This window comes from Balaenoptera acutorostrata, chromosome 5 (genome assembly GCF_949987535.1).
Source record: "Balaenoptera acutorostrata chromosome 5, mBalAcu1.1, whole genome shotgun sequence".
Lineage (NCBI taxonomy): Eukaryota > Metazoa > Chordata > Mammalia > Artiodactyla > Balaenopteridae > Balaenoptera > Balaenoptera acutorostrata.
The window spans coordinates 70,949,406-70,972,769 of record NC_080068.1 but is presented as its reverse complement, the minus strand read 5'-3'; the positions used below and the strand labels follow the sequence as shown (position 1 = coordinate 70,972,769).

At 41.2% G+C, this 23,364-nt stretch overlaps 1 protein-coding gene across 4 annotated transcripts; it reads right to left on the bottom strand.

Annotated features, from left to right (window-relative positions):
• Positions 1 to 1,096: 1,096 nt before the first annotated feature.
• Positions 1,097 to 22,581, bottom strand: OCIAD2 (OCIA domain containing 2). Of its 4 annotated transcripts, none has more exons than XM_007180786.2 (7): positions 22,490 to 22,581; positions 13,481 to 13,609; positions 9,342 to 9,438; positions 7,717 to 7,770; positions 4,191 to 4,238; positions 3,106 to 3,223; positions 1,097 to 1,466 (listed from the first exon to the last, which is right to left on the bottom strand). In XM_007180786.2, the coding sequence occupies exons 2-7, from the start codon at positions 13,544 to 13,546 to the stop codon at positions 1,385 to 1,387; spliced, it is 465 nt and encodes a 154-aa protein (XP_007180848.1). In that variant the 5' UTR covers positions 13,547 to 13,609; positions 22,490 to 22,581; the 3' UTR covers positions 1,097 to 1,384. The 4 variants fall into 4 exon arrangements, with proteins under 4 accessions (XP_007180848.1, XP_057403264.1, XP_057403265.1 ...); XM_057547281.1 differs by lacking the exon at positions 22,490 to 22,581 and adding an exon at positions 22,224 to 22,395; XM_057547282.1 differs by lacking the exon at positions 4,191 to 4,238.
• Positions 22,582 to 23,364: the final 783 nt, after the last annotated feature.

Here is a 23,364-nt window from a genome sequence, read left to right as displayed (position 1 = left end):
CATCAATGTGAAAATGTTCTGATCCCTGGGAAATCATCTTCTGGAACGCAGGAAATAAAAGTACCCAATTCTGAATTTCTGCAATAGCTGAGATAACACAGAGTCACCAATTGCTAGTTGTTGGAGCCAGAAGTTAAACTGCATCCAAGAAGCTAGGATATTGGCTCTGCGTTCTGATTTACAGAAATAGAACTTTATCGACAGGAAAACACCAGGATATGTAATATAAAAAGAGACTTGGTCAAAATTACTCCATTTCATACACATAATGTTCATGTAAAAATAAAAACTTCCAAGTATTTTTGATACAGAAAATAAAATATATATCAAGCATTAACTTTCAATGAGGTTTCCCTTTTTACCTCCTCGGTACAGGTTTCAAGATGTAAGTAAAATGCAAACGAGTACACACACACCCCCAGTATATACATGGTGACACATATATAAAGTATTTTCCTGAGAAAATGCAAAGATGCAAGAGAAGTTTTCATGTAGGGCTCAGACAATCTGTCATAAAGACAAAAGGTCTCCAGTGGAAGAGTTCGTTTTCATGCAAAAAACCTGGCAGGAGAAGAGGAATGCAACTCTTGGGGTTGGATTGGCAGCCTCTGAGCTCCCTTAAAGCCCTGAAGTTTATCATTCTCTGAATTAATTCTTCCAGTGAGTCCTCCCAGAATTACGTAAACTGTTCCTGAGGGACATTTTGGGAAGTTGTGTTTATTCTTTTAGGCCACCAGCAGAATATAAAAGAACGCAGTTGAGAGCTGACCATGAGCATGTATCCATTAGCTAAACAAGGTACCTAAAACAATGGGCTTCTCTAAAACTTCACCATACCGAGGAGACATAAAAGTCACCGAGGTCATCAAAAGGACAGTTGATTCATATTGTGACTCTTTAAAATGAAATATTTTTCATTAAAAAATCTTGGCCCCTACATTTTAGAAAGCACTTCCCATAGTCACAGTCTTTCTTGCCCTGTATTTCTACCTCCATACATACACACTGGGGCATGATTCCCAAGTTCCTCAACATGCATTCCTATCCTCCATCAGGGATCTTAAAACCCTGAACAAAAGCAGAGTGAAAGAATGGATGGGGGTGAATCAGAGAAGACTCTAAATTCTTTTATTTAGCTGTAAGCAAGTAAGAATGCAACAGAATTTCTTTTGGTGTATGAATGCTCCCAACATGTTCTTAAACAACAGAAAAACATGGAATGCTCAATTCAATGGAGAATCAACCACGAAAGCATTTCAATAGAGTGACAGAATCACAATGTTTCTGTTCTACTATAGGTAAATTATTTTAAAGTACATTTGACATTTTAAAGGTGTACAAATTCAGATGTTTTTAGAAACTTCAAAACCCACAGACACAGAGTTTAGGAAGTCGAAGGCTGTGAACTTCCTTCCTTACTTAATCCATGCTTTGTTTTGCATTCCTCACAGGTAAGCAGGCAGTGCCTAAAATAGAAGCAAAAATGTTGGTTTGTACTTTGACACTGGAAGCTCTAGTCTGAACACAATATTATTTAGAGATTTTTTTTTAAGTTTTAATTGATGTATAGCTAATTTACAACATTGTGTTAGTTTCTGGTGTACAGCGAAGTGATTCAGTTATATGTATACATACGTTTATATATATTCTTTTTCATATTCTTTTCCATTATGGTTTATTACAGGATATTGAATATAGTTCCCTGTGCTATACAGTAAGACCTTGTTGTTTATCTATTTTATATATAGTAGTGTGTATCTGTGAATCCCAAACTCCCAATTTATCCCCGCCCCCTTTCCCCTTTGGTAACCATAAATTTGTTTTCTATGTCTGTGAGTCTGTTTCTGTTTTGTAAATAAATTCATTTGTATCATATTTTAGATTATTTAGAGGTATTTTCTACGCTAAAGTTCTCAAGTCTAATTTTTTTCAGGAATTATCAGAGCTGTTTCTTGGTTTCAGACTCCCCGAATTTCTTCCACAAAAAGGCCAATAATGATTTTCCGGTCCAATGTTGTTTTCACCACGTTGTGCTGCATCTCAAATAGAATCCACTGTGACAAGTAAGGGCTCTTTAGAGAAATGTGTCCCCAACACTAGTCTTATAATACCATGGTAGAAATAGCTATTATTTACTGAGCTCTCACTGAGTGTCATGAACAATCATTTCTATTCCTTACACCATCCCATGAAAAAAATTCTGATCACCATATTATACAAATGAGAAAACTGAAGATTTGAGAGTTTAAGAAACTTGTCCAAGGTCACGCAGCTTAGTAAGTTAGCAGTTAGAACCCCTTTTGATCCCAGCGACTCTAACAGCAGAGGTAATGCCGCTTACTCCAGAGTCCTACTGCTTGTATCCCTTAATGAGAATCATGATTTATATTAATATAGTAAAGGCTCTGAGAAGTCCTGCAGTCAAGAGCCCTGGTTAAATTTGCGTAACCCCGTGACGGTAGAAGCTGTGTCTGCTGATCAAGGCATTCTTTAGAGACTTGTACAATGCTTTGAATATAGTAGGTACTTACTAAATGTTTGGTGAGCAAATTAAATAGGTATCCCAGATGAATCATAATTATTATTGAGGTTGAATAGCAACAACTCAAACTTTGAGGTTTTTTTCAACATATGAATGTTAAAAACTATTTTAATATTGTAAATGGTGAATGATCTTTCATTTACTTTTTAATAATTATCTTTATTATAATCCCTTAATCAAACAGAGTACAGGGCTTCCCTGGTGGCACAGTGGTTAAGAATCCACCTGCCAATGCAGGGGACACGGGTTCGAGCCCTGTTCAGGAAGATCCCACATGCCGTGGAGCAACTAAGCCCGTAGGCCGCAACTACTGAGCCCGTGTGCCACAACTACTGAGCCTGTGCTCTAGAGCCCGCGAGCCACAACTACTAAGCCAGTGTGCCTAGAGCCCGTGCTCCGCAACAAGAGAAGCCACCGCAATGAGAAGCCTGAGCACCGCAACAAAGAGTAGCCCCCACCCGCGGCAACTAGAGAAAGCCCGCGCGCAGCAACAAAGACCCAACGCAGCCAAAAATAAATAAATATATTTATTTTAAAAAAACCCCAAAAAGCAGAGTACAAACCTGTTATGCCCTGGACCAAAACCAGCCCCACGTAGCTGACCTTCAAAGGAATGGAATTTACTCTGGCATACTCTTATGTATGATGCCTTTCCAAGGCCAAATCCCAAGATACCAGCAACTGTAAGAGCAGGTTAGGAAAGATAAATAATTTAAAGATTTGGAATCTCCTCCATTAATGGTCTTCTAGAACTTTATTAACAGCAGTAATTCTTATAACAAAAGTACCTTGATGAATCAATGAACAAAAACTCTGAGAATGAAGTTCCCTACTAAAAAGCAGGATTGGGAACTGGAGACTTTTGATCCCCTCAGTTTTGAACTGGAAGTAGAAGGGCCGGGATAGAGCAAGCAAAGGTGATGCCCAGACACGGGCAGCCAGAAGGAGGCTCAACTGGCAAACAAATCTCTGAGGCCATGGGGAGGGAGAGATGGGACTTGGGTTGTGGCTCTAGGTAGCCAAATCCAAATCACTGGGTAGGAGAGCCCGTCAATTTTCTTTATGGATAGGAGTATGGGGAGCTGCAGTTCATCTTGCGTGTCAGGGAGGAAGGTCACGAGGCAGAACCATGGAAGACATCTTCAACCTGCTATTCTTGCTGGGAATGAGGTTTCAGATCGTAAACCGGAATACGTCCTCTGTGTCCATAAAATGTCTATGGATAACCAGTATAAGAAGGTGAAACCCTAAGTTTATGGTAAATGTTCTATTAGAAAGCCCTGATTTAAAAAAACTATTCGTTTGTTATGCCCGTTATAGAAAATATTTGGAAAAGACTGGCCAAAAGAAGGAAATTAAAATCTCTCGTGGAGCTATCATTCAGAGACTCTGCTGTCGATGTCCTCTTGTTATCCTGCCAGGCCCTCCTAGTCCATGCTTTAGCGGGGACTAAGGTGAAGTCCCTACTGCTCGGCTTTCCATCAGAAAGTGTCGAACGAACTAAAAACTGCAAGGTGGCAAAAAATGGAGACTGGTTTTTCAGAGAGTCAATACAGGCAATTTGGTTAACCTGGACATGCCTATCTCCAGTTGCTATAAACATCTTCTTTTTAAAAAATGAAACTTTTTTTTTCCTTCTATGACTTACGTGCAACTTTAGGCAATGATCCAAATCTTGGATTAGCTGCTAAATAACCTAAGAAGTAATGTATAAACGCATTATTATTTCATTTTATAACTTATTTAAATTTATAAAGTATGAAGAAGTCTTCAGGGTTTAAGATATACACAGATTCTTAATCTAAAGAGATGATCTTAAAAGAGATAATTCAAATCTTGATTGAATTTAACTCTCAAATAGTAGTCATTTTTGGCAAGTAACAAGTAATGGCTTTAATGTATAGAAAAAGAACATGAAACAGACAATTCATGATGTATTTAAAGATATCAAGGCAAGGTGGAGATAACTTAGTTCTAAGCGATTAGTCACTGCCCCCTCCCCTTTTAAAGTAACTCAACAGAGTTTCAATTTAGAGATTCACAGTATATATAATCACAATTTTATTTATTTATTTTTGTTTGTTGTTTTTAAGATTTTTTTAAAATTAATTTTTATTGGAGTATAGTTGCTTATAATCACAATTTTAAAATGAAAGCATTTCCACCTATGGTGGGCAGAATAATGGATGTTCCTACAGATGTTCCCATCCCAATCCCTAGAAACTGTGAATACATTACCTTACACAACAAAAGGGAATTAAGGTGGAAAATGGAATTAAGGTGGCTAATCTTATGACTTTAAAATAGAGAGATTATCCTGGATTATTTGGGTGGGCCCAATGTAATCACGATGACCCTTGAACGTGGAAAAAGGATTCAGTGACAGAACCAGACAGACGGCAGTATGGGAACTTGGCTCCACGTTGCTGGCTCTGCAGACAGAGGAAGGGACCATATGCCAAGGAATGTGGGTGGGTTCCAGAAGCTAGAAAGGGAAAGGAAGCCCTAGAGCCCCCAGAAAGGAATGCAGCCCTGCTGACACTTTCATTTCAGCTCAGAAAGACCCATTTTGGACTTCTGACCTTCAAGACTGCGAGCTAATAAATTTGTATTAAGCCACTATGTTTGTGGAAATTTGTAGAAAAGTAACACACAACCTGGAAAAATATATTTGTACAGGGCTTCCCTGGTGGCTCAGTGGTTAAGAATCCGCCTGCCAATGCAGGGGACACGGGTTCGAGCCCTGATCCAGGAAGATCCCACATGCTGCGGAGCAACTAGGACTGTGCACCACAGCTACTGAGCCTGCGCTCTAGAGACCGTGAGCCACAACTACTGAGCCCGCACGCCTAGAGCCCGTGCTCCGCAACAAGAGAAGCCACCACAATGAGAACCCCTGCACCGCAGCGAAGAGTAGCCCCCACTCTCTGCAACTAGAGAAAGCCCGCGTGCAGCAACGAAGACCCAATGCAGACAAAAATAAATAAATAAATAAATAATGTTAAAAAAGAGAAAATCAAAATAAAATAAAAATTTAAAAAAATATATATTTGTACAGATGTAAGACATGGTAGATTTTGAGCAAGTAGTTTAATATTCATAAAACATAATCCCTATATATAGATGTCATGGCCATATTTTTCTTTGTGTCAAAAATGTTCTGAAAAAGGCTTATTACTGACTAATATATTTCCACAAAAAGACTATCTTCAAGTTATAAAAATGAAATCATATTTAATAAATCAACTTTAAAGACAACAATAATGCTGACTGAAATGAGATTCTTCTAGATATATGACGTGGTCTTTCAGACCCCAGAAAGAGCTGAACATCTTCCCTCATGTTTGCTGGGTACAAGTACTCTCTAAAATCCTAGTAATCAGCAGTGTTCAGTATAATGGGCTTCCACAGGATCAGGTGCCTTCTTGCTGTCTGCGGACTAAGCAATGCTTATAGGTTCTCTGGTTGGATGGAGTCGCGGGGAAAGAAGAGAGCAAGGAAGGAGGAACAGAGGGGAACAATGGACAGTGCTAAGAGGCACGGAGAGGGTATGTGGGTGATGCAGGGCGGCCGTCAGTCCTCATGATCTGCTGCGCACGGGTGCCCCGCCTGAGGCAGGTGCAGCCTCTCTCCAGGACAAAGGGCTTGGTGTTCAGAGCTTGGGTGAATTTCAGCTCCAATTACCTCTTCCCTGGAGCACCCTTGTGCAGGGAAGTATCTGTCTAACCATATACCAAGACCCTGGGAGACACAGGGACTCTGGTACAGAGACAGGCACTACCATAGTTTCCTGGGGCTGCCGTAACACATTACTACAAACTCAGTGGTTTAAAACAACACAGATTTGGGACTTCCCTGGCGGTCCAGTAGTTAAGACTCTATGCTTCCACTGCAGGGGGCACGGGTTTGATCCCTGGTCAGGGAACTAAGACCCCATGTAGCGTGGCCAAAAACAAAAACAAAAAAACCCACACAAATTTAATACATTACAGTTCTGGAGGTCAGAAGCTCAAAATGGGTCTCACTGGGTGTTTTTTTTTTTTTTAAAGTATTTGTTTATTTATTTATTTATGGCTGTGTTGGGTCTTCGTTTCTGTGCGAGGGCTTCCTCTAGTTGTGGCAAGCAGGGGCCACTCTTCATCGCGGTGCGCAGGCCTCTCACTATCGCGGCCTCTCTTGTTGCGGAGCACAGGCTCCAGACGCGCATGCTCAGTAATTGTGGCTCACGGGCCTAGTTGCTCCACGGCATGTGGGATCTTCCCAGACCAGGGCTCGAACCCGTGTCCCCTGCATTGGCAGGCAGATTCTCAACCACTGCGCCACCAGGGAAACCCTCACTGGGTGTTTTAGTCCATTCGAGCTGCTATAACAAAATACCACAGATTCGGTGGCTTATAAACAGCAGACATTTATTTCTCACTGTTCTGGATGCTGGAAGTCCAAGATCAGAGTGCTGGCATGGTCGACTTCTCATTGTATCCTCACATGGTGGAAGGCGCCAGGGCCCTCTGTGGGGTCTCTTTTGTAAGAGCACTAACCCCCTTCATGAGGGCTCCACCCTCATGACCTAATCACCTGCAAAGGCCCCACCCCTAACAGCATCACCTTGGGCTTTAGAATTCCAATATATGAATTTGGGGTGGGCAGGGGAATACAAATATTCAGACCATAGTACAGGGCTACATCAAGGCATCAGCAGAGCTGCAAGCCCTTCTGGAGGCTCCAAGGTTTCTTCCTTTCCAGCTTCTGGAGGCCACTCATTGCTTGACTCATGGCCCCTTCCTCCATCTTCAAACTCAGGAATGTTGAGCTGAGTCTTTCTCAGGCTGCCATCTCTCTGGTTCTGTCTTCTGATCCACTGTCACTTTCAAGGACCCTTTTGATTATATTGGGCCCATCTGGATAGTCCAGAATAATCTCCCTATTTTTAAGGTCAGCTGATTATTGACCTTAATTCCAACTGCAAATTTAATTTCTCTTTGTCACGGTCACTCATTCCGGGAAATAGGACATCTATGGGAGGGAGAGCTGGGGACGTAGGCTAGAAACAGGCAAAAGCCTGCATAAATAAATCTTTCACCAAAAAATAAATGCCAAGTACCAAACACCGCCAGGAGGACCACAGAAAACTGGATTCTCTTAATTTAAACTATGTACCAAATACTGAATCTTACCATGGTGGACCAGTCCTTGGGTGACAAGCATGCTTACAAGAGAAAAAGGCAGAGCTGTAAAACAAAAACACCTTTCAATATTGGTATTTTAAAACTTGGCACCTCACCTGGAGGAATGAGGGAGAATTACTCTGAATGTTTTCTCTTCCTGCTTTGGCAGTGAGATTTTAGTCATTTTTTATTTTACCAATTTGACAGATATTAAGCACCGCAAGGAGCATTTTCTTGGGGTCTGCCCCAGGCACTCAACCTAATGCACAGCATTAACGTGACAAAACCTAGACCCCCTGCCACTCCGTCTCTGAGACCCACCACGCACTGGATTCTGATCACTACATACAACACAGGCATCTTCATGTGTGTGCGCTGAGCTGGTGAATTTGGGAGTTTCCATTCGCTATATATTTTGAAATTTTCAATCCTGCATGAAAGCTAAAAAAAGAGGACAATAAACTGCACACCCTACCTACTATAGTTCCCTGCTTTTGTCTTTTATGACATTTTGTCACACAATTTGGATACGTTTATTTTCTGAAGATTACTACATTCGAGGTAAACAGATGTTTACAGATGATTTTTATCTCTAAACAGGCAAGTTAGTCCAGAAAAGGCAGTTTCTAGTTCTGTCAAAATGTGTCAAATGACTTCTTCCCAAAGCACAGAGAAGTGATAAAAAAAATTGGTTGCTATTTGATTTGTCTTGGTTGCTAGCTCTTCCTAGTAACCAAGACAAATCAGATAGCAACCAGTTTTTCCACTCAGAGCTATCTACCTGATGGTAGGGCAAATGGGTCATACTGAAATGTTAAACTACTAGGGCTTAAATAAATTACTCACGCATAAGTTGTCAGAAATTTCTAGCAGCACAATCAATAATCAGTAATGCACAGTAAACATCAACTTCTAAGGAGTGTTACTTCCAAAAACAACTGATACTGGATTTGAATGATTTAAGAAATCAAAATGAGTATTTCAAAGTAAAATTATCCCTATGCCAGCGATATTGGGACTATACCTATAGGCTCTATTATGACATTTTCAAATGACAAGTCACGAATTGTTAAAATTAAACGGGACCTTAATGCACAGCCTCAGTTCACACCCTTGTCTCATATAAAGCAGGCCCAGAAAGAGGAAGAGACTTGGCAGAAAAGGTTACTTCAGGACATTGTAAGGGAAGTATTAACAGAATGCTGCCCCTCTTCATTCATTCCACGAATATTTAATAGGTACTTTTTATTTGTGAAGCAGTGTGCTTGGCTCTGGGAGGGAGCAATGAACCTGAACTTGAAGGTTAGAGCCCAGTGGAATTGTGGAAAGTCTGCTCTTTCAAGAAATTCTAAATAACACTCTTGGTACGCGTTCTCGGTCACATGAAAGGAAGTGTTAGGTGTGCACCACTTTTTGCTAAGGGGGGTAAACAGCTCCTAAATCAGATATTATCCCTGCCCTTAAAAGGGTCTCAACATGGATTTAAATTCCAAGCAGCCTCAGATATCAATGTCTTCAGGGAATTATGCAAAGTCCCTGCTCAAAAATAAATCAATACCATAATTCTAATATGATATTAGGCAGTTTATTGCAGCAAATACAGTGTTAACAAAGATTAAGAGGGGTGTAATTACCTCTCTTCCAGAAACTTTCTTCTTGACATTCCCGGATAATCTTTGAAATCTCTGATTTGTGGATGTGCAGTTTTGATTTTGGACAGAACAACAGACTCTGCAAGGAAAGTTACATGATGACTTGACTGAAATCATCAGAAGAGCATCTGCTCTGTCTTCCCTGGAGGAGGGCAAGGAGGTCTCTTCACTCTGGTCACACAGTGTGCGTTCTGTCCGGGCTGCCAGCACTGAGCAATGGCCAGTTTCAGCCAGTGTTTTCCAGCTGTGAACACTGGATGGACTTAGGCAAGAAAAGAATCACAGTTGGAGAAGCAGAGTGATTCAGTGACTAGTGAGCATGAAGCAGATGTCTGGTCAGAATGCATTACTGCTGAGGCCACATTTTCTTTCTTACTTTCAGCCTCTGTCCATGCAGTCCCTGTCCCTGCAATGACACTCACTCCCTTTGCCTACCTGGTCTTCTTAAGACCCAGTTCAAGGTCTCCTCCTGGGTGAAGAGAGAGACTTCCCCTACAGCATAATATTTACACATCTGGGATCACACTCAGAGCGGTATTACAAGTTATCTATTTATAGATCTGTATTCCAATTTACCTATTATACTTCTATATGCATTTTTAGACTGTGAGAAACTATAGTCTAAAAAGCATCAGCAGACTGCTTTTTGCTTTTCTACATACTTTACTTTTTATTTTAACAGTTTTTTTTAAACACATTTATAAATGGTCTGCACAAAATATCTGGGGGAACTATTGACATGGTTGACATTATTTTTATTAGTTCTACAGTACTTTTTTAAATCATGTTGATGTGCTACAATCTGGACTAACTCCCATCTTTTAATTATCCTCCCCTTTTGTAGGTATGTATGTGGTTATTCACTTACTCTCACCCACATTCTCCATCCTCGTTCTCTGCCCATCACCGCCATTCTGGGTGTTTAATGTGGATCTTTTGTATGTATATATGCTTGCAAAATGTTCATTGCTTGGGGTGCCTGCATTTTTTAATGCAAATGGCATTGTTTTATACATTTAGTTTTATTTTTTTAAATGTTTTCAACTCAGCTCTACACTTTTAAGATCTATCCATGCTATATTTATCTAGTCCACTGTTTCTAACTGCGGCATGATTCTCCAGGATGCTTCCGAGTCCCCATCACCAAATGTCCCCTTACAGACCCACGTGAGAACACTTTTCAGATATGTATCTAGAAGTAAAATACAGGGCATGCATATTCCCAGTTGAACAAAGTCTTGCGAGAGTGCTCTCCCCAATGGCTGCACTAGCATCCACTCCCATCAGCAGCGTGTGAACATTCCTCTATATGCCTAAGAACCGCATATGAGCTAGTTAAGCTGGATTCCAAGCAGGTTAGAGTAAAGAAAGGATTTTGTAACACTTGGCATTATCCAGTTTTCTAAAATTTAACAGCCTAATAGGTATAAAGCAATATTTTATTGTCTGATAACTAATGTGTTTGAGCATCTCTATGTAGTCTTCAGCCAGACTGTCCTTCTCTGTTGAGGCAATCCCTGCAACTAGACCTCGGTTGTAATCTTTTCTTGTTCAGTGACTCATTAATTTTTTATTGTGGTAAAATACACATAACATAATAGTCACCATTTTAACCATTTTATATATTTTTTCATTTTCCCATACACTTTATTTTTTTTAAATTTTATATTGGAACATAGTTGTTTTACAATGTTGTGTTTAACCATTTTAAAGAATACAATTCATGGCATTCAGTATATCTACAATATGTGCAGCCATTACCGCTATCTAGTTCCAGAGCTTTTTCATCACCCCAAAAGGAAATTCCATACCCATTAAGGAGTCTGTCCTCATTCCTTCCTCTCTCCAACTGCCTAGCAACCACTAATCCGCCTTTTGGATTTGCCTATTCTGGATATTTGGTACAAACAATATCATACAGCATGTGACCTTTCGTGGCTGGCTTCTTTTCCTTTGCATAATGTTTTCAAGATTCACCCATGTGGTAACATGTATCTGTATTTCATTTCTTTTTATGGCTCAGTAATATTCCATTGTATGAATATAACACATTTTGTTTCTCCATTCATCCACTGATGGACATTTGGAATGTTTCCACCATTGGCTATTGTGAATAATGCTGCTATGAACATTCCTGCACAAGTTTTTGTTTTCAGCTCTGCTGGGCCATACTGCAACTCTACGTTTAACTTTTTGAGTTTTGCACAGGAGCTGCACCATTTTCTAATCCCACCAACAATGTAGGAGGTTTCCAATTTTTCCACATCCTTGTCAACATTTGTTATCTTCTGTTTTGTTTCTTTTTTTGGCTCCGCCATCCGGCTTACAGGATCTTAGTTCCCCGACCAGGGACTGAACCCATGGACCCACGTGTTTTGTTTCTTTTTTTTAAATTAGCACATTAAATGTTTTTAATATAAATTATTCAATTTATTTAAACTAAATTGTTTCTGTTTTTGACTGTGGTCATGCTAGTGATTGTGAAATGGTGGTTTTAATTTGTATTTCCTTAATGACTAATGACATTGAGCATCTTTTCATCTGAATATTGGCTATTTATATATCTTCTTTGGAGAAACATCTATTCAAGCCCTTTGCTCATTTTTCAATTGGGCTGTCTTTTTGTTATTGAGTTGTAAGAGCTTTTTATATATTCTGGATACTAGACCCTTATCAGATATATGATCTGTAAATAATTTTTCCCATTCTGTGGGTGGTTCATTTGTTTTTTAGAAACAAATTTTATTTAATTTTTTCCTTAAGTCACACTGCTATTTCCTTGTTTGTGAATTACTTATGTAGGTCCTCTGCCATTCATCTCTTGGAGTTTTAGTGTTTTTCTTGTTGAGGTGCAGTTCCATGGCTTTTGAAGTTCACCTTGCTGATTTTGCAAATGTTCTTTTTTGACTCTTTGTTTGTAGTAGATGTCAATGTGGATGGTCATCACTATTTCCTGAGCACTTGCGCACAGGCCAGGCACTGTGCCAAGCACTTTACGTGCATGATAGTGACAGGCAAGGATCCTGTGGCACCTGTGCCTTCAGAGCTCTACAAACAGCCCAAGCAGGCAACCTCCCTCTTCTTCCTCTACAACTCCCCATAGCACAGCACACGGAAGTGGTGGTCAGGGTGAGTCACAGTGACCAGGGAAGAAGCTGTTCTCACACACCACTTACGTTAGCTCAGCAAGCACTCCTCCTTATCCCAGTGTAAATATTTCTTCTTGGTTCTGCCTGTGGCTGCGGCAGAAATAAGCAACACCTCCCTCCCTCTCCTCCCGCAACACACACACACATATACACATCCATGGTCAGGGACCCCCAACTATCACAACTGCTGTGAGTCCTGCAGTCAAGACTGAAGCTCCTGCAGTGTCCCCAGGGAGCTCTGGCGATCCTTTCGGTAGAACCATAAATGTTTTATGGCTCTCCATTTCACAGAGGCAACTCAGGTGTCTAAATTCCTTATGATGTGATATCATTTGTCTATTTGCCTCTCCTAAACTTTGCTCCTTAAATATCATCTCCTCCATAACCCATTTTTAGCTTGAAAAAGTTGACTCCAGAGAACATGAACTCTTATTAATCCATCACAATACTTTCTCTTTTCTTCACTTATGTGTCCCCAAAACAAACAGTATTCATTCTCAAGAAGTTGAAAAACTGTGTCCCTGTTAACACTGGGGTTCTCAATCTGATGGCTAATTTAGTAGTTAAGGACTCTGCCATCCCAAACAGGAACACCTGTCAGCAGCATATCCTTAGTATGATTAGCCTTGATAACAGAAATGAAAAAACATGCATCCTGTAGCAGTCTGTTAGATTCTATTAAGAGTTTTGTTCTGGTAAAGGAAACCTCTTCAGTCACTGACAACCTATGGAAGAGTTAGTTAAGCTGAATTCTAAACAGGGAAGAGTAAAGAAAGGATTTTGTAAATAACTTAAAAGGCTCCTTTTCAAGGCAGCCAAAAACACACTTTCCTTCCCCATTCTATTTTCCCTGAACCCATCCTACAAAGTGCCAGACTGAAAAAACTAAGATGACTGATCAAGGATGAGGTTTAAGGGAAGTCCTGTATGATGTTCCTCTTCAGATGGCAGACTTTCAATTTAGAAATATACCTGCTTGCTTGGTGCTAGCAAATGGGGACCTTTATCTTGGTTTTCATGCGTAGACACTGAAGCCATGATGACTTTGTCTTTGCTTCTCTTCTAGTTGAGTGGACTCCGCTTCCTCATTTGACCTGATGTCTAAGGAAAGTAGAAGAGAGTCACCATGCCGTGACTGAACATTTATGTCAACCATAAAAACACCCTTAGGATCAACTCCTCTATTTGGTGAACTTATTTTCATTTTGTCATTAACCTTCATCTCCAACCACCTGCAAACTCACTTTCTAATGCTCCTCCTCTACCAACACATGCACGTTAACTGACTAATGGTGACAGATCAGAGGAAGAGTGGAGTGAGATGTCACATGAGGCACAGTGAAATGTTTTATGACCTATAAATTGTCCTCAAAAAATTTCAATTCATTACAAGGTCATTAGCTACACAAATATTTACTGTCTATTATGTGCCAGGCCAAGGGATACAAAGGATAGGACAAAATCAGTGCTAAAGAAACTCACAGGGGAAGACAGACAAGTCAGCAGTTACATAACATGCAAAGGGCTTCCCTAGAGGCATGCACATGGTGCTAAGGAAGAAAGGCTTGTTCTCGCTGGTCAGGTCTGAAGACACCAAAGACCAAGACTCTTGAACTTTCAAGAGGGTCTGTGGGGCTGCTGGAACATCACGCTGGCCTCTGCTACCATAGGCTCGCCCCGCATTCCGTACCCCTCTCTCCTCCTGGCCTGAGTGAGCCAGAGCCCCCTAATCAGCTGCTCCTTTAACCCCATCCTGTCTGAGAGAAGAACAGATGCCCTCAGGCGACCTACATGCAGAGGCAGGGCCAAATCCAAAACTGAACCCCAGGAGCTGTGTGAACAAAGAAGAGAAAGAGAAATCTCTTCCAGCAGCCTCAGGAGCAGCGGATTAAATCTCCACAGTCAACGTGATGTACCTTGCATCTGTGGAACACCTGAATAGACAACGAATCATCCCAAATTGAGGCAGTGGACTTTGGGAGCAACTGTAGACTTGGGGTTTGCTTTCTGCATCTAATTTGTCTCTGGTTTTATGTTTATCTTAGTTTAGTACTTAGAGTTTACTATCATTGGAAGATTTGTTTATTGATTTGGTTGCTCTCTTTTCTATTAATATATAGATATATATATTTTTTCCTTTTTCTCTTTTTGTGTGTACGTATATGCTTCTTTGTGTGATTTTGTCTGTATAGATTTGCTTTTACCATTTGTCCTAGGGTCCCGTCTGTAGATTTTTTTTTTTAGTATAGTATTTAGCGCTTGTTATCATTGGTGGATTTGCATTTTGGTTTGGTTGCTCTCTTCTTTCTTTTTGTAAATTACTTTTTATTTTTTTAATTTTTAATAATTTTCTTTATTTTTTATTTTAATAACCTTATTTTATTCTTTCTTTCTTTCTTTCTTGCTTTCAATCTTTCTTTCTTTCTCCCTTTTCTTCTGAGCCATGTGGCTGACAGGTGCTCCGGCCGGGTGTCAGGCCTGTGCCTCTGAGGTGGGAGAGCCGAGTTCGGGACATTGGTACACCAGAGACCTCCCGGCTGCACATAATATCAAACGGTGAAAGCTCTCTGAGAGATCTCCATCTCAACGCTAAGACTCAGCTCCACTCAACGACCAGCAAACTACAGTGCTGGACACCCTACGCCAAACAACTAGCAAGACAGGAACACAACCCCACCCATTAGAAGAGACGCTGCCTAAAATCATAATAAGGCCACAGACACCCCAAAACACACCACCAGACGCGGTCCTGTCCACCAGAAAGACAAGACCCAGCCTCATCCATCAGAACACAGGCACCAGCCCCCTCCACCAGGAAGCCTACACAACCCACTGAACCAACCTTACCCATAGGGGGCAGACACAAAAAACAACAGGAACTACGAACCTGCAGCCTGCGAAACGGAGACCCCAAACACAGTAAGTTAAGCAAAATGAGAAGACAGAGAAACACACAGCAGATGAAGGAGCAAGGTAAAAACCCACCAGAACAAACAAATGAAGAGGAAATAGGCATTCTACCTGAAAAAGAATTCAGTGTAGTGATAGTAAAGATCCAAAATCTTGGAAATAGAATGGAGAAAATACAAGAAACGTTTAACAAGGACTTGGAAGAACTAAAGAGCAAACAAACAATGATGAACAACACAATAAATGAAATTTAAAATTCTCTAGAAGGACTCAATAGCATAATAACTGAGGCAGAAGAACGGATAAGTGACCTGGGATAAAATAGTGGAAATAACTACTGCAGAGCAGAATAAAGAAAAAAGGATGAAAAGAATTGAGGACAGTCTTAGAGACCTCTGGGACAACATTAAATGCAACAACATTCGAATTATAGGGGTCCAAGAAGGAGAAGAGAAAAAGAAAGGGACTGAGAAATTCTTGAAGAGGTTATAGTTGAAAACTTCCCAAAATAGTCAATCAAGTCCAGGAAGCACAGAGAGTCCCATACAGGATAAATCCAAGGAGAAACATGCCAAGACACATATTAATCAAACTATCAAAAATTAAATACAAAGAAAAAATATTAAAAGCAGCAAGGGAAAAACAACAAATAACATACAAGGGAATCCCCATAAGGTTAACAGCTGATCTTTCAGCAGAAACTCTGCAAGCCAGAAGGGAGTGGCAGGACATATTTAAAGTGATGAAAGGGAAAAACCTAAACCCAAGATTACTCTACCCAGCAAGGATCTCATGCAGATGTGACAGAGAAATTAAAACATTTACAGAGAAGCAAAAGTTAAGAGAATTCAGCACCACCAAACCAGCTTTACAGCAAATGCTAAAGGAACTTCTCTAGGCAGGACACACAAGAGAAGGAAAACACCTACAATCACAAAACCAAAACAATTGAGAAAATGGTAATAGGAACATACGTATCGATAACTACCTTAAATGTAAATGGATTAAATGCTCCAACCAAAAGACATAGATTGGTTGAATGGATACAAAAACAAGACCCATATATATGGTGTCTACAAGAGACCCACTGCAGACCTAGGGACACATACAGACTTAAAGTGAGGGGATGGAAAAAGATATTCCATGTAAATGGAAATCAAAAGAAAGCTGAGTAGCAATTCTCGTATCAGACAAAATAGACTTTAAAATAAAGACTATTACAAGAGACAAAGAAGGACACTACATAATGATCAAAGGATCAATCCAAGAAGAAGATATAACAATTGTAAATATTTATGCATCCCACATAGTAGCACCTCAATACATAAGGCAAATGCTAAGAGCCATAAAAGGGAAAATCAACAGTAACACAATCATAGTAGGGGACTTTAACACCCCACTTTCACCAATGGACAGATCATCCAAAATGAAAATAAATAAGGAAACACAAGCTTTAAATGATACATTAAACAAGATGGACTTAATTGACATTTATAGGACATTCCATCCAAACACAACAGAATACACTTTCTTCTCAAGTGCTCATGGAACATTCTCCAGGATAGATTATATCTTTGGTCACAAATCAAGCCTTGGTAAATATAAGAAAATTGAAATCATATGAAGTATCTTTTCCGATTACAAGGCTATGAGACTAGATACCAATTAAAGGAAAAAATCTGTAAAAAATACAAACACATGGAGGCTAAACAATACACTACTTAATAAACAAGAGATCACTGAAGAAATCAAAGAGGAAATCAAAAAATACCTAGAAACAAATGACAATGAAAATACAATGACCCAAAACCTATGGGATGCAGCAAAAGCAGTTCTAAGAGGGAAGTTTATAGCAATATAATCCTACCTCAAGAAACAAGAAACATCTCAAGTAAACAACCTAACCTTACACCTAAAGCAATTAGAGAAAGAAGAACAAAAAAAACCCCAAAGTTAGCAGAAGGAAAGAAATCATAAAGATCAGATCAGAAATAAATGAAAAAGAAATGAAGGAAACAATAGCAAAGATCAATAAAACTACAAGCTGGTTCTTTGAGAAGATAAACAAAATTGATAAAGCATTAGCCAGACTCATCAATAAAAAAGGGAGAAGACTCAAATCAATAGAATTAGAAATGAAAAAGGAGAAGTAACAACTGACACTGCAGAAATACAAAGGATCATGAGAAATTACTACAAGCAACTCTATGCCAATAAAATGGACAACCTGGAAGAAATGGACACAGTCTTAGAAAAGCACAACCTTCCGAGACTGAACCGGGAAGAAATAGAAAATATAAACAGACCAATCACAAGCACTGAAATTGAAACTGTGATCAAAAATCTTCCAACAAACAAAAGCCCAGGACCAGATGGCTTCACAGGCGAATTCTATCAAACATTTAGAGAAGAGCTAACACCCAACCTTCTCAAACTCTTCCAAAATATAGCAGAGGGAGGAACACTCCCAAACTCATTCTACGAGGCCACCATCACCCTGATACCAAAACCAGACAAAGATGTCACAAAGAAAGAAAACTACAGGCCAATATCACTGATGAACATAGATGCAAAAATCCTCAACAAAATACTAGCAAACAGAATCCAACAGCACATTAAAAGGATCATACACCATGGTCAAGTGGGGTTTATTCCAGGAATGCAAGGATTCTTCAATATACGCAAATCAATCAATGTGATACACCATATTAACAAATTGAAGGAGAAAAACCATATGATCATCTCAATAGATGCAGAAAAAGGTTTTGACAAAATTCAACACCCATTCATGATAAACCACCCCAGAAAATAGGCATAGAGGGAACTTACCTCAACATAATAAAGGCCATATATGACAAACCCACAGCCAACATCGTTCTCAATGATGAAAAACTGAAACCATTTCCACTAAAATCAGGAACAAGACAAGGTTGCCCACTCTCACCACTATTATTCAACACAGTTTTGGAAGTTTTAGCCACAGCAATCAGAGAAGAAAAAGAAATAAAAAGAAACCAAATCAGAAAAGAAGAAGTAAAGCTGTCACTGTTTGCAGATGACATGATACTATACATAAAGAATCCTAAAGACTCTATCAGAAAACTACTAGAGCTAATCAATGAATTTGGTAAAGTAGCAGGATACAAAATTAATGCACAGAAATCTCATGCATTCCTATATACTAATGATGAAAAATCTGAAAGAGAAATTAAGGAAACACTCCCATTTACCACTAAAACAAAAAGAATAAAATACCTAGGAATAAACCTACCTAAGGACACAGAAGACCTGTATGCAGAAAACTATAAGACACTGATGAAAGAAATTAAATATGATATGAACAGATGGAGAAATATACCATGTTCTTGGACTGGAAGAATCAACATTGTGAAAATGACGCTACTACCCAAAGCAATCTACAGATTCAATGCAATCTCTACCAAACTACCAATGGCATTTTTCACAGAACTAGAACAAAAAATTTCACAATTTGTATGGAGGTACAAAAGACCCCGAATAGCCAAAGCAATCTTGAGAAAGAAAAACGGAGCTGGAGGAATCAGACTCCCTGACTTCAGACTATACTACAAAGCTACAGTAATCAAGACAGTATGGTACTGGAACAAAAACAGAAATATAGGTCAATGGAACAGGATAGAAAGCCCAGAGATAAACCCACGCACATATGGTCACCTTATCTTTGATAAAGGAGGCAGGAGTATCCAATGGAGAAAAGACAGCCTCTTCAATAAGTGGTGCTGGGAAAACTGGACAGCTACATGTAAATGAATGAAATTAGAACACTCCCTAACACCACACACAAAAGTGAACTCAGAATGGATTAAAGACCTAAATGGAAGGCCACACACTATAAAATGCTTAGAGGAAAACATAGGCAGAACACTCTATGACATAAATCACAGCAAGATCTTTTTTGACCCACCTCCTAGAGAAATGGAAATAAAAGCAAAAATAAACAAATAGGACCTAATGAAACTTAAAAGCTTTTGTACAGCAAAGGAAACCATAAACAAGACAAAAAGACAACCCTCAGAATGGGAGAAAATATTTGCAAACGAAGCAACTGACAAAGGATTAAACTCCAAAATATACAAACAGCTCATGCAGCTCAGTATCAAAAAAAAAACCCAATCAAAAAATGGGCAGAAGACCTAAATAGATATTTCTCCAAAGAAGATATACAGATTGCCAACAAACACATGAAAGGATGCTCAACATCACTAATCATTAGAGAAATGCAAATCAAAAGTACAATGAGGTATCACCTCACACCAGTCAGAATGGCCATCATCAAAAAATCTACAGGGCTTCCCTGGTGGCGAAGTGGTTGAGAATCTGCCTGCCAATGCAGGGGACACGGGTTCGAGCCCTGGTCTGGAAAGATCCCACATGCCGCGGAGCAACTAGGCCCGTGAGCCACAACTACTGAGCCTGCGCGTCTGGAGCCTGTGCTCCGCAACAAGAGAAGCCACGATAGTGAGAGGCCCGCGCATTGCGATGAAGAGTGGCCCCCGCTTGCCGCAACTAGAGAAAGCCCTCACACAAAAATGAAGACCCAACACAGCCAAAAATAAATAATAAATAAATTTTAAAAAAAATCTACAAACAGTAAATGCTGGAGAGGGTGTGGAGAAAAGGGAACCCTCATGCACTGTTGGTGGGAATGTAAATTGATATAGCCACTATGGAGAACAGTATGAAGGTTCCTTAAAAAACTAAAAATAGAAGTACCATACAACCCAGCAATCCCACTACTGGGCATATACCCTGAGAAAACCATAATTCAAAAAGAGTCATGTACCACAATGTTCACTGCAGGTCTCTTCACAATAGCCAGGACAGGGAAGCAACCTAAGTGTCCATAGACAGATGAATGGATAAAGAAGATGTGGCACATATATACAATGGAATGTTACTCAGCCATAAAAAGAAATGAAATTGAGTTATTTGTAGTGAGGTGGATGGACCTAGAATCTGTCATACAGAGTGAAGTCAGAAAGAGAAAAACAAATACCGTATGCTAACACATATATATGGAATCTAAAAAAAAAAAGGTTCTGAAGAACCTAGGGGCAGGACAGGAATAAAGACGCAGAGGTAGAGAATGGACTTGAGGACACAGGGAGGGGGAAGGGTAAGCTGGGATGAAGTGAGAGAGTGGCACGGACATATATACACTACCAAATGTAAAATAGATAGCTAGTGGGAAGCAGCTGCATAGCACAGGGAGATCAGCTCAGTGCTTTGTGACCAGCTGGAAGGGTGGGATAGGGAGGGTTGGAGGGAGGGAGAGATATGGGGATATATGTATATGTATAGCTGATTCACTTTGCTATAAAGCGGAAACTAACACACCATTGTAAAGCAATTATACTCCAATAAAGATGTTAAAAAAAAAAAAAAAAGAGGGCCGGAGGACCAGTTTGGAAGGTGCTATAATAGCCCAGGCAAGGATGTGAAGAGATCTGAATCAAGACCCTTGTGGGAAGGCTGGAGATGATAAATTTGTATCTGGAAATATTGGATTTGGGTGCCTTGTGGGCATACATTGCAATTAGGCAGTAGGGATTAGAATATTTGAGGATTTGGGTCTGGAGTTACAGATTAGGGGTAAACTGGAAAGATCAATTTGGGAGTTGGAGAATGTGAACACTGAGGCCAACGGAATACCAACAAGAGGAAAACAAACAAACAAACAAACAAGCCAAGGAGATGACTGATAAAGAATAGCTGACACAAAGGGGAGGGCGTTTCTGAAGAAGGATTGTGAATCACTGGTGTCTCAGGGCTGAGAAAAGTGATTTCGCAACAATGGGCATAGTCCAGGTGGACCACGAACGCTACTGCACCGCCTGCCCCGCCAATGGCCACTGCACTCTGCAGATCCGCACTCCATGACAACCACTGATTTCATGCAAAATGAACCTCTCATCATACACAATTCTGTTTCCTACTAAGCTGCCAGAAATACAAGCCAAGCGGACCCGTACGTGTACCAAGTTTCACTTTCAGCACCTAATGTTACTGTAGAGGCAGCGTGATGCCCTAGGGTAGAAAGACCTGCTTTCAGATCCTGACTCTACTCTTTGCTAGCCCTTGCTTTGGGGCAAGTGACTTAAAGTGCCTGTGCCTCAGCTTTCTCACCTGCTAAGTGCAGGTGATGGACCTTGACGGGCTGTTGCAAAGATGAGGGATGAGGTCCATAAGCAGCAGCTCAGCACAAGCACACAGTGAGTGTGTGAGCAGTAAAGGGCAGCTGTCAGAGCCCTGGGCTCTCTATTTCTTGAGGACCTCCAGGAAGTGTTTGCTGACCTAAGGCCAAATTAGATTATCTTTGCTTAGTTAGGCCATTGCCTCAAATCTGGAAGCAAAGATACCACAACACAGCTTTGGTGGTTAAGTCCCCTCACACCCAGTTAGTCACTGGTCCACATCTAAGCAGGTCTTCTCAGGGTCTCGCCTTCCGGGTGCAGCCCTCACCCCATGCCCAGGTCTGGTTTGGGGTCCCTCTGCTTCTTCTGTTGTTGGCGGGGGCAGGAGTGCTGACAGGTGGGCAGTGGGAGGGAGGCGCTCAGCAGGATGGGGGTGGGTGTGTGTGATCGGACCCACAGCCACAGGGGGGGGTCACTGCACTTTCTGCTAGGGGAGCGGGAGCGGGGGCGGGGGTTTTGGGGCGTGCCCCCACCCCGGGATCAGCCTGAAGGAATCCGCCGCCATCCCAGGGTCGCGGCTGGAGCCCGGGCCAGCGAGGAGGGGTTGGAAGGGGCGATGCGAGGCCAAGTACCTCCGTCCTGAGGACCCCCGAAGTAATGCGGGCAGAGGAGGCCATCCCCTCTCGCCATCCCTTCCGCTGTCACCACACACCTCGCCCCGCCCCCGGCCACGGCGGGCTCATCCGCGGGGCTGAGGATCGCCTCGCAGGCCGCGTCTCAGGCGCCCGCCCAGCCGAGCTCGGCTCCCCGCGCGGCCGCCGCTGTAGCCCGGATGCTCCCGCCTCCCCGGCGCCCGCGCCCGCCCCTGGCGACCCCCCGGGGCCCGTGGTCCCCTTACCGCGCTTGCTCCCGGGACCTCGCCTGTGCTCGGTGAGCTTCCCTCTGCCTCTTTCTTCCTTTTGCTCCGCCCTCAGCGGCGCACCGCCCCTCGCTTGCTCGCGTGAGTCACTCAGCAAGTGCACCCCACCCCCCATCCTGCTGTCTCCGATGGTGGCCTCACAGCCACACACAACTGCCCAAGCTGAAACCCGGCTGTTGCTAGAATCTCCCACCCCACCCCCAAGTCTTGTCCTGACACCTGGTAGATTCTTTTGCCTTTCAAATAACTCCTTTCTTCCCAACAAAGACAGCGACAACCATTTATTGAACACCCTCCCTGGGCCAGGAGGCTACATCCTGCAGCCTTGTCTTGTTTTTTCTTTATTTGAGGTGTAATTGACATATAACATTATATTAATTTTAGGTGCGCAACATAACAATTCGATATTTGTATACACTGCAAAATGATCACACAATATGTCTAGTTCACATCTTTCACTATATGTAGTTACCAAAAAAGTCACCCCCCCCCACCAGACTTGGGATGAGGACTTTTAAAATCTACTTTCTTAGCAACTTTCAAATATGCAATATAGTATTAGTAACTATAGTTGCCATGCTGTGCGTTACATCACTGTGACTTACTTATTTTATAATTGGAATTTTGCACCTTTGACCCCCTTCACCCATTTTGCCCATCCTTATGCAATCCTTTCTACAGCTCTTTTTTGTTTTTTTTTTAAATTTATTTGTTTTATTTATTTATTTTTGGCTGAGTTGGGTCTTTGTTGCCATGCACAGGCTTTCTCTAGTTGCGGCAAGCGGAGTCTACTCTTCATTGCGGTGCGTGGGCTTCTCGTTGTCGTGGCTTCTCTTGTTGTGGAGCACAGGCTC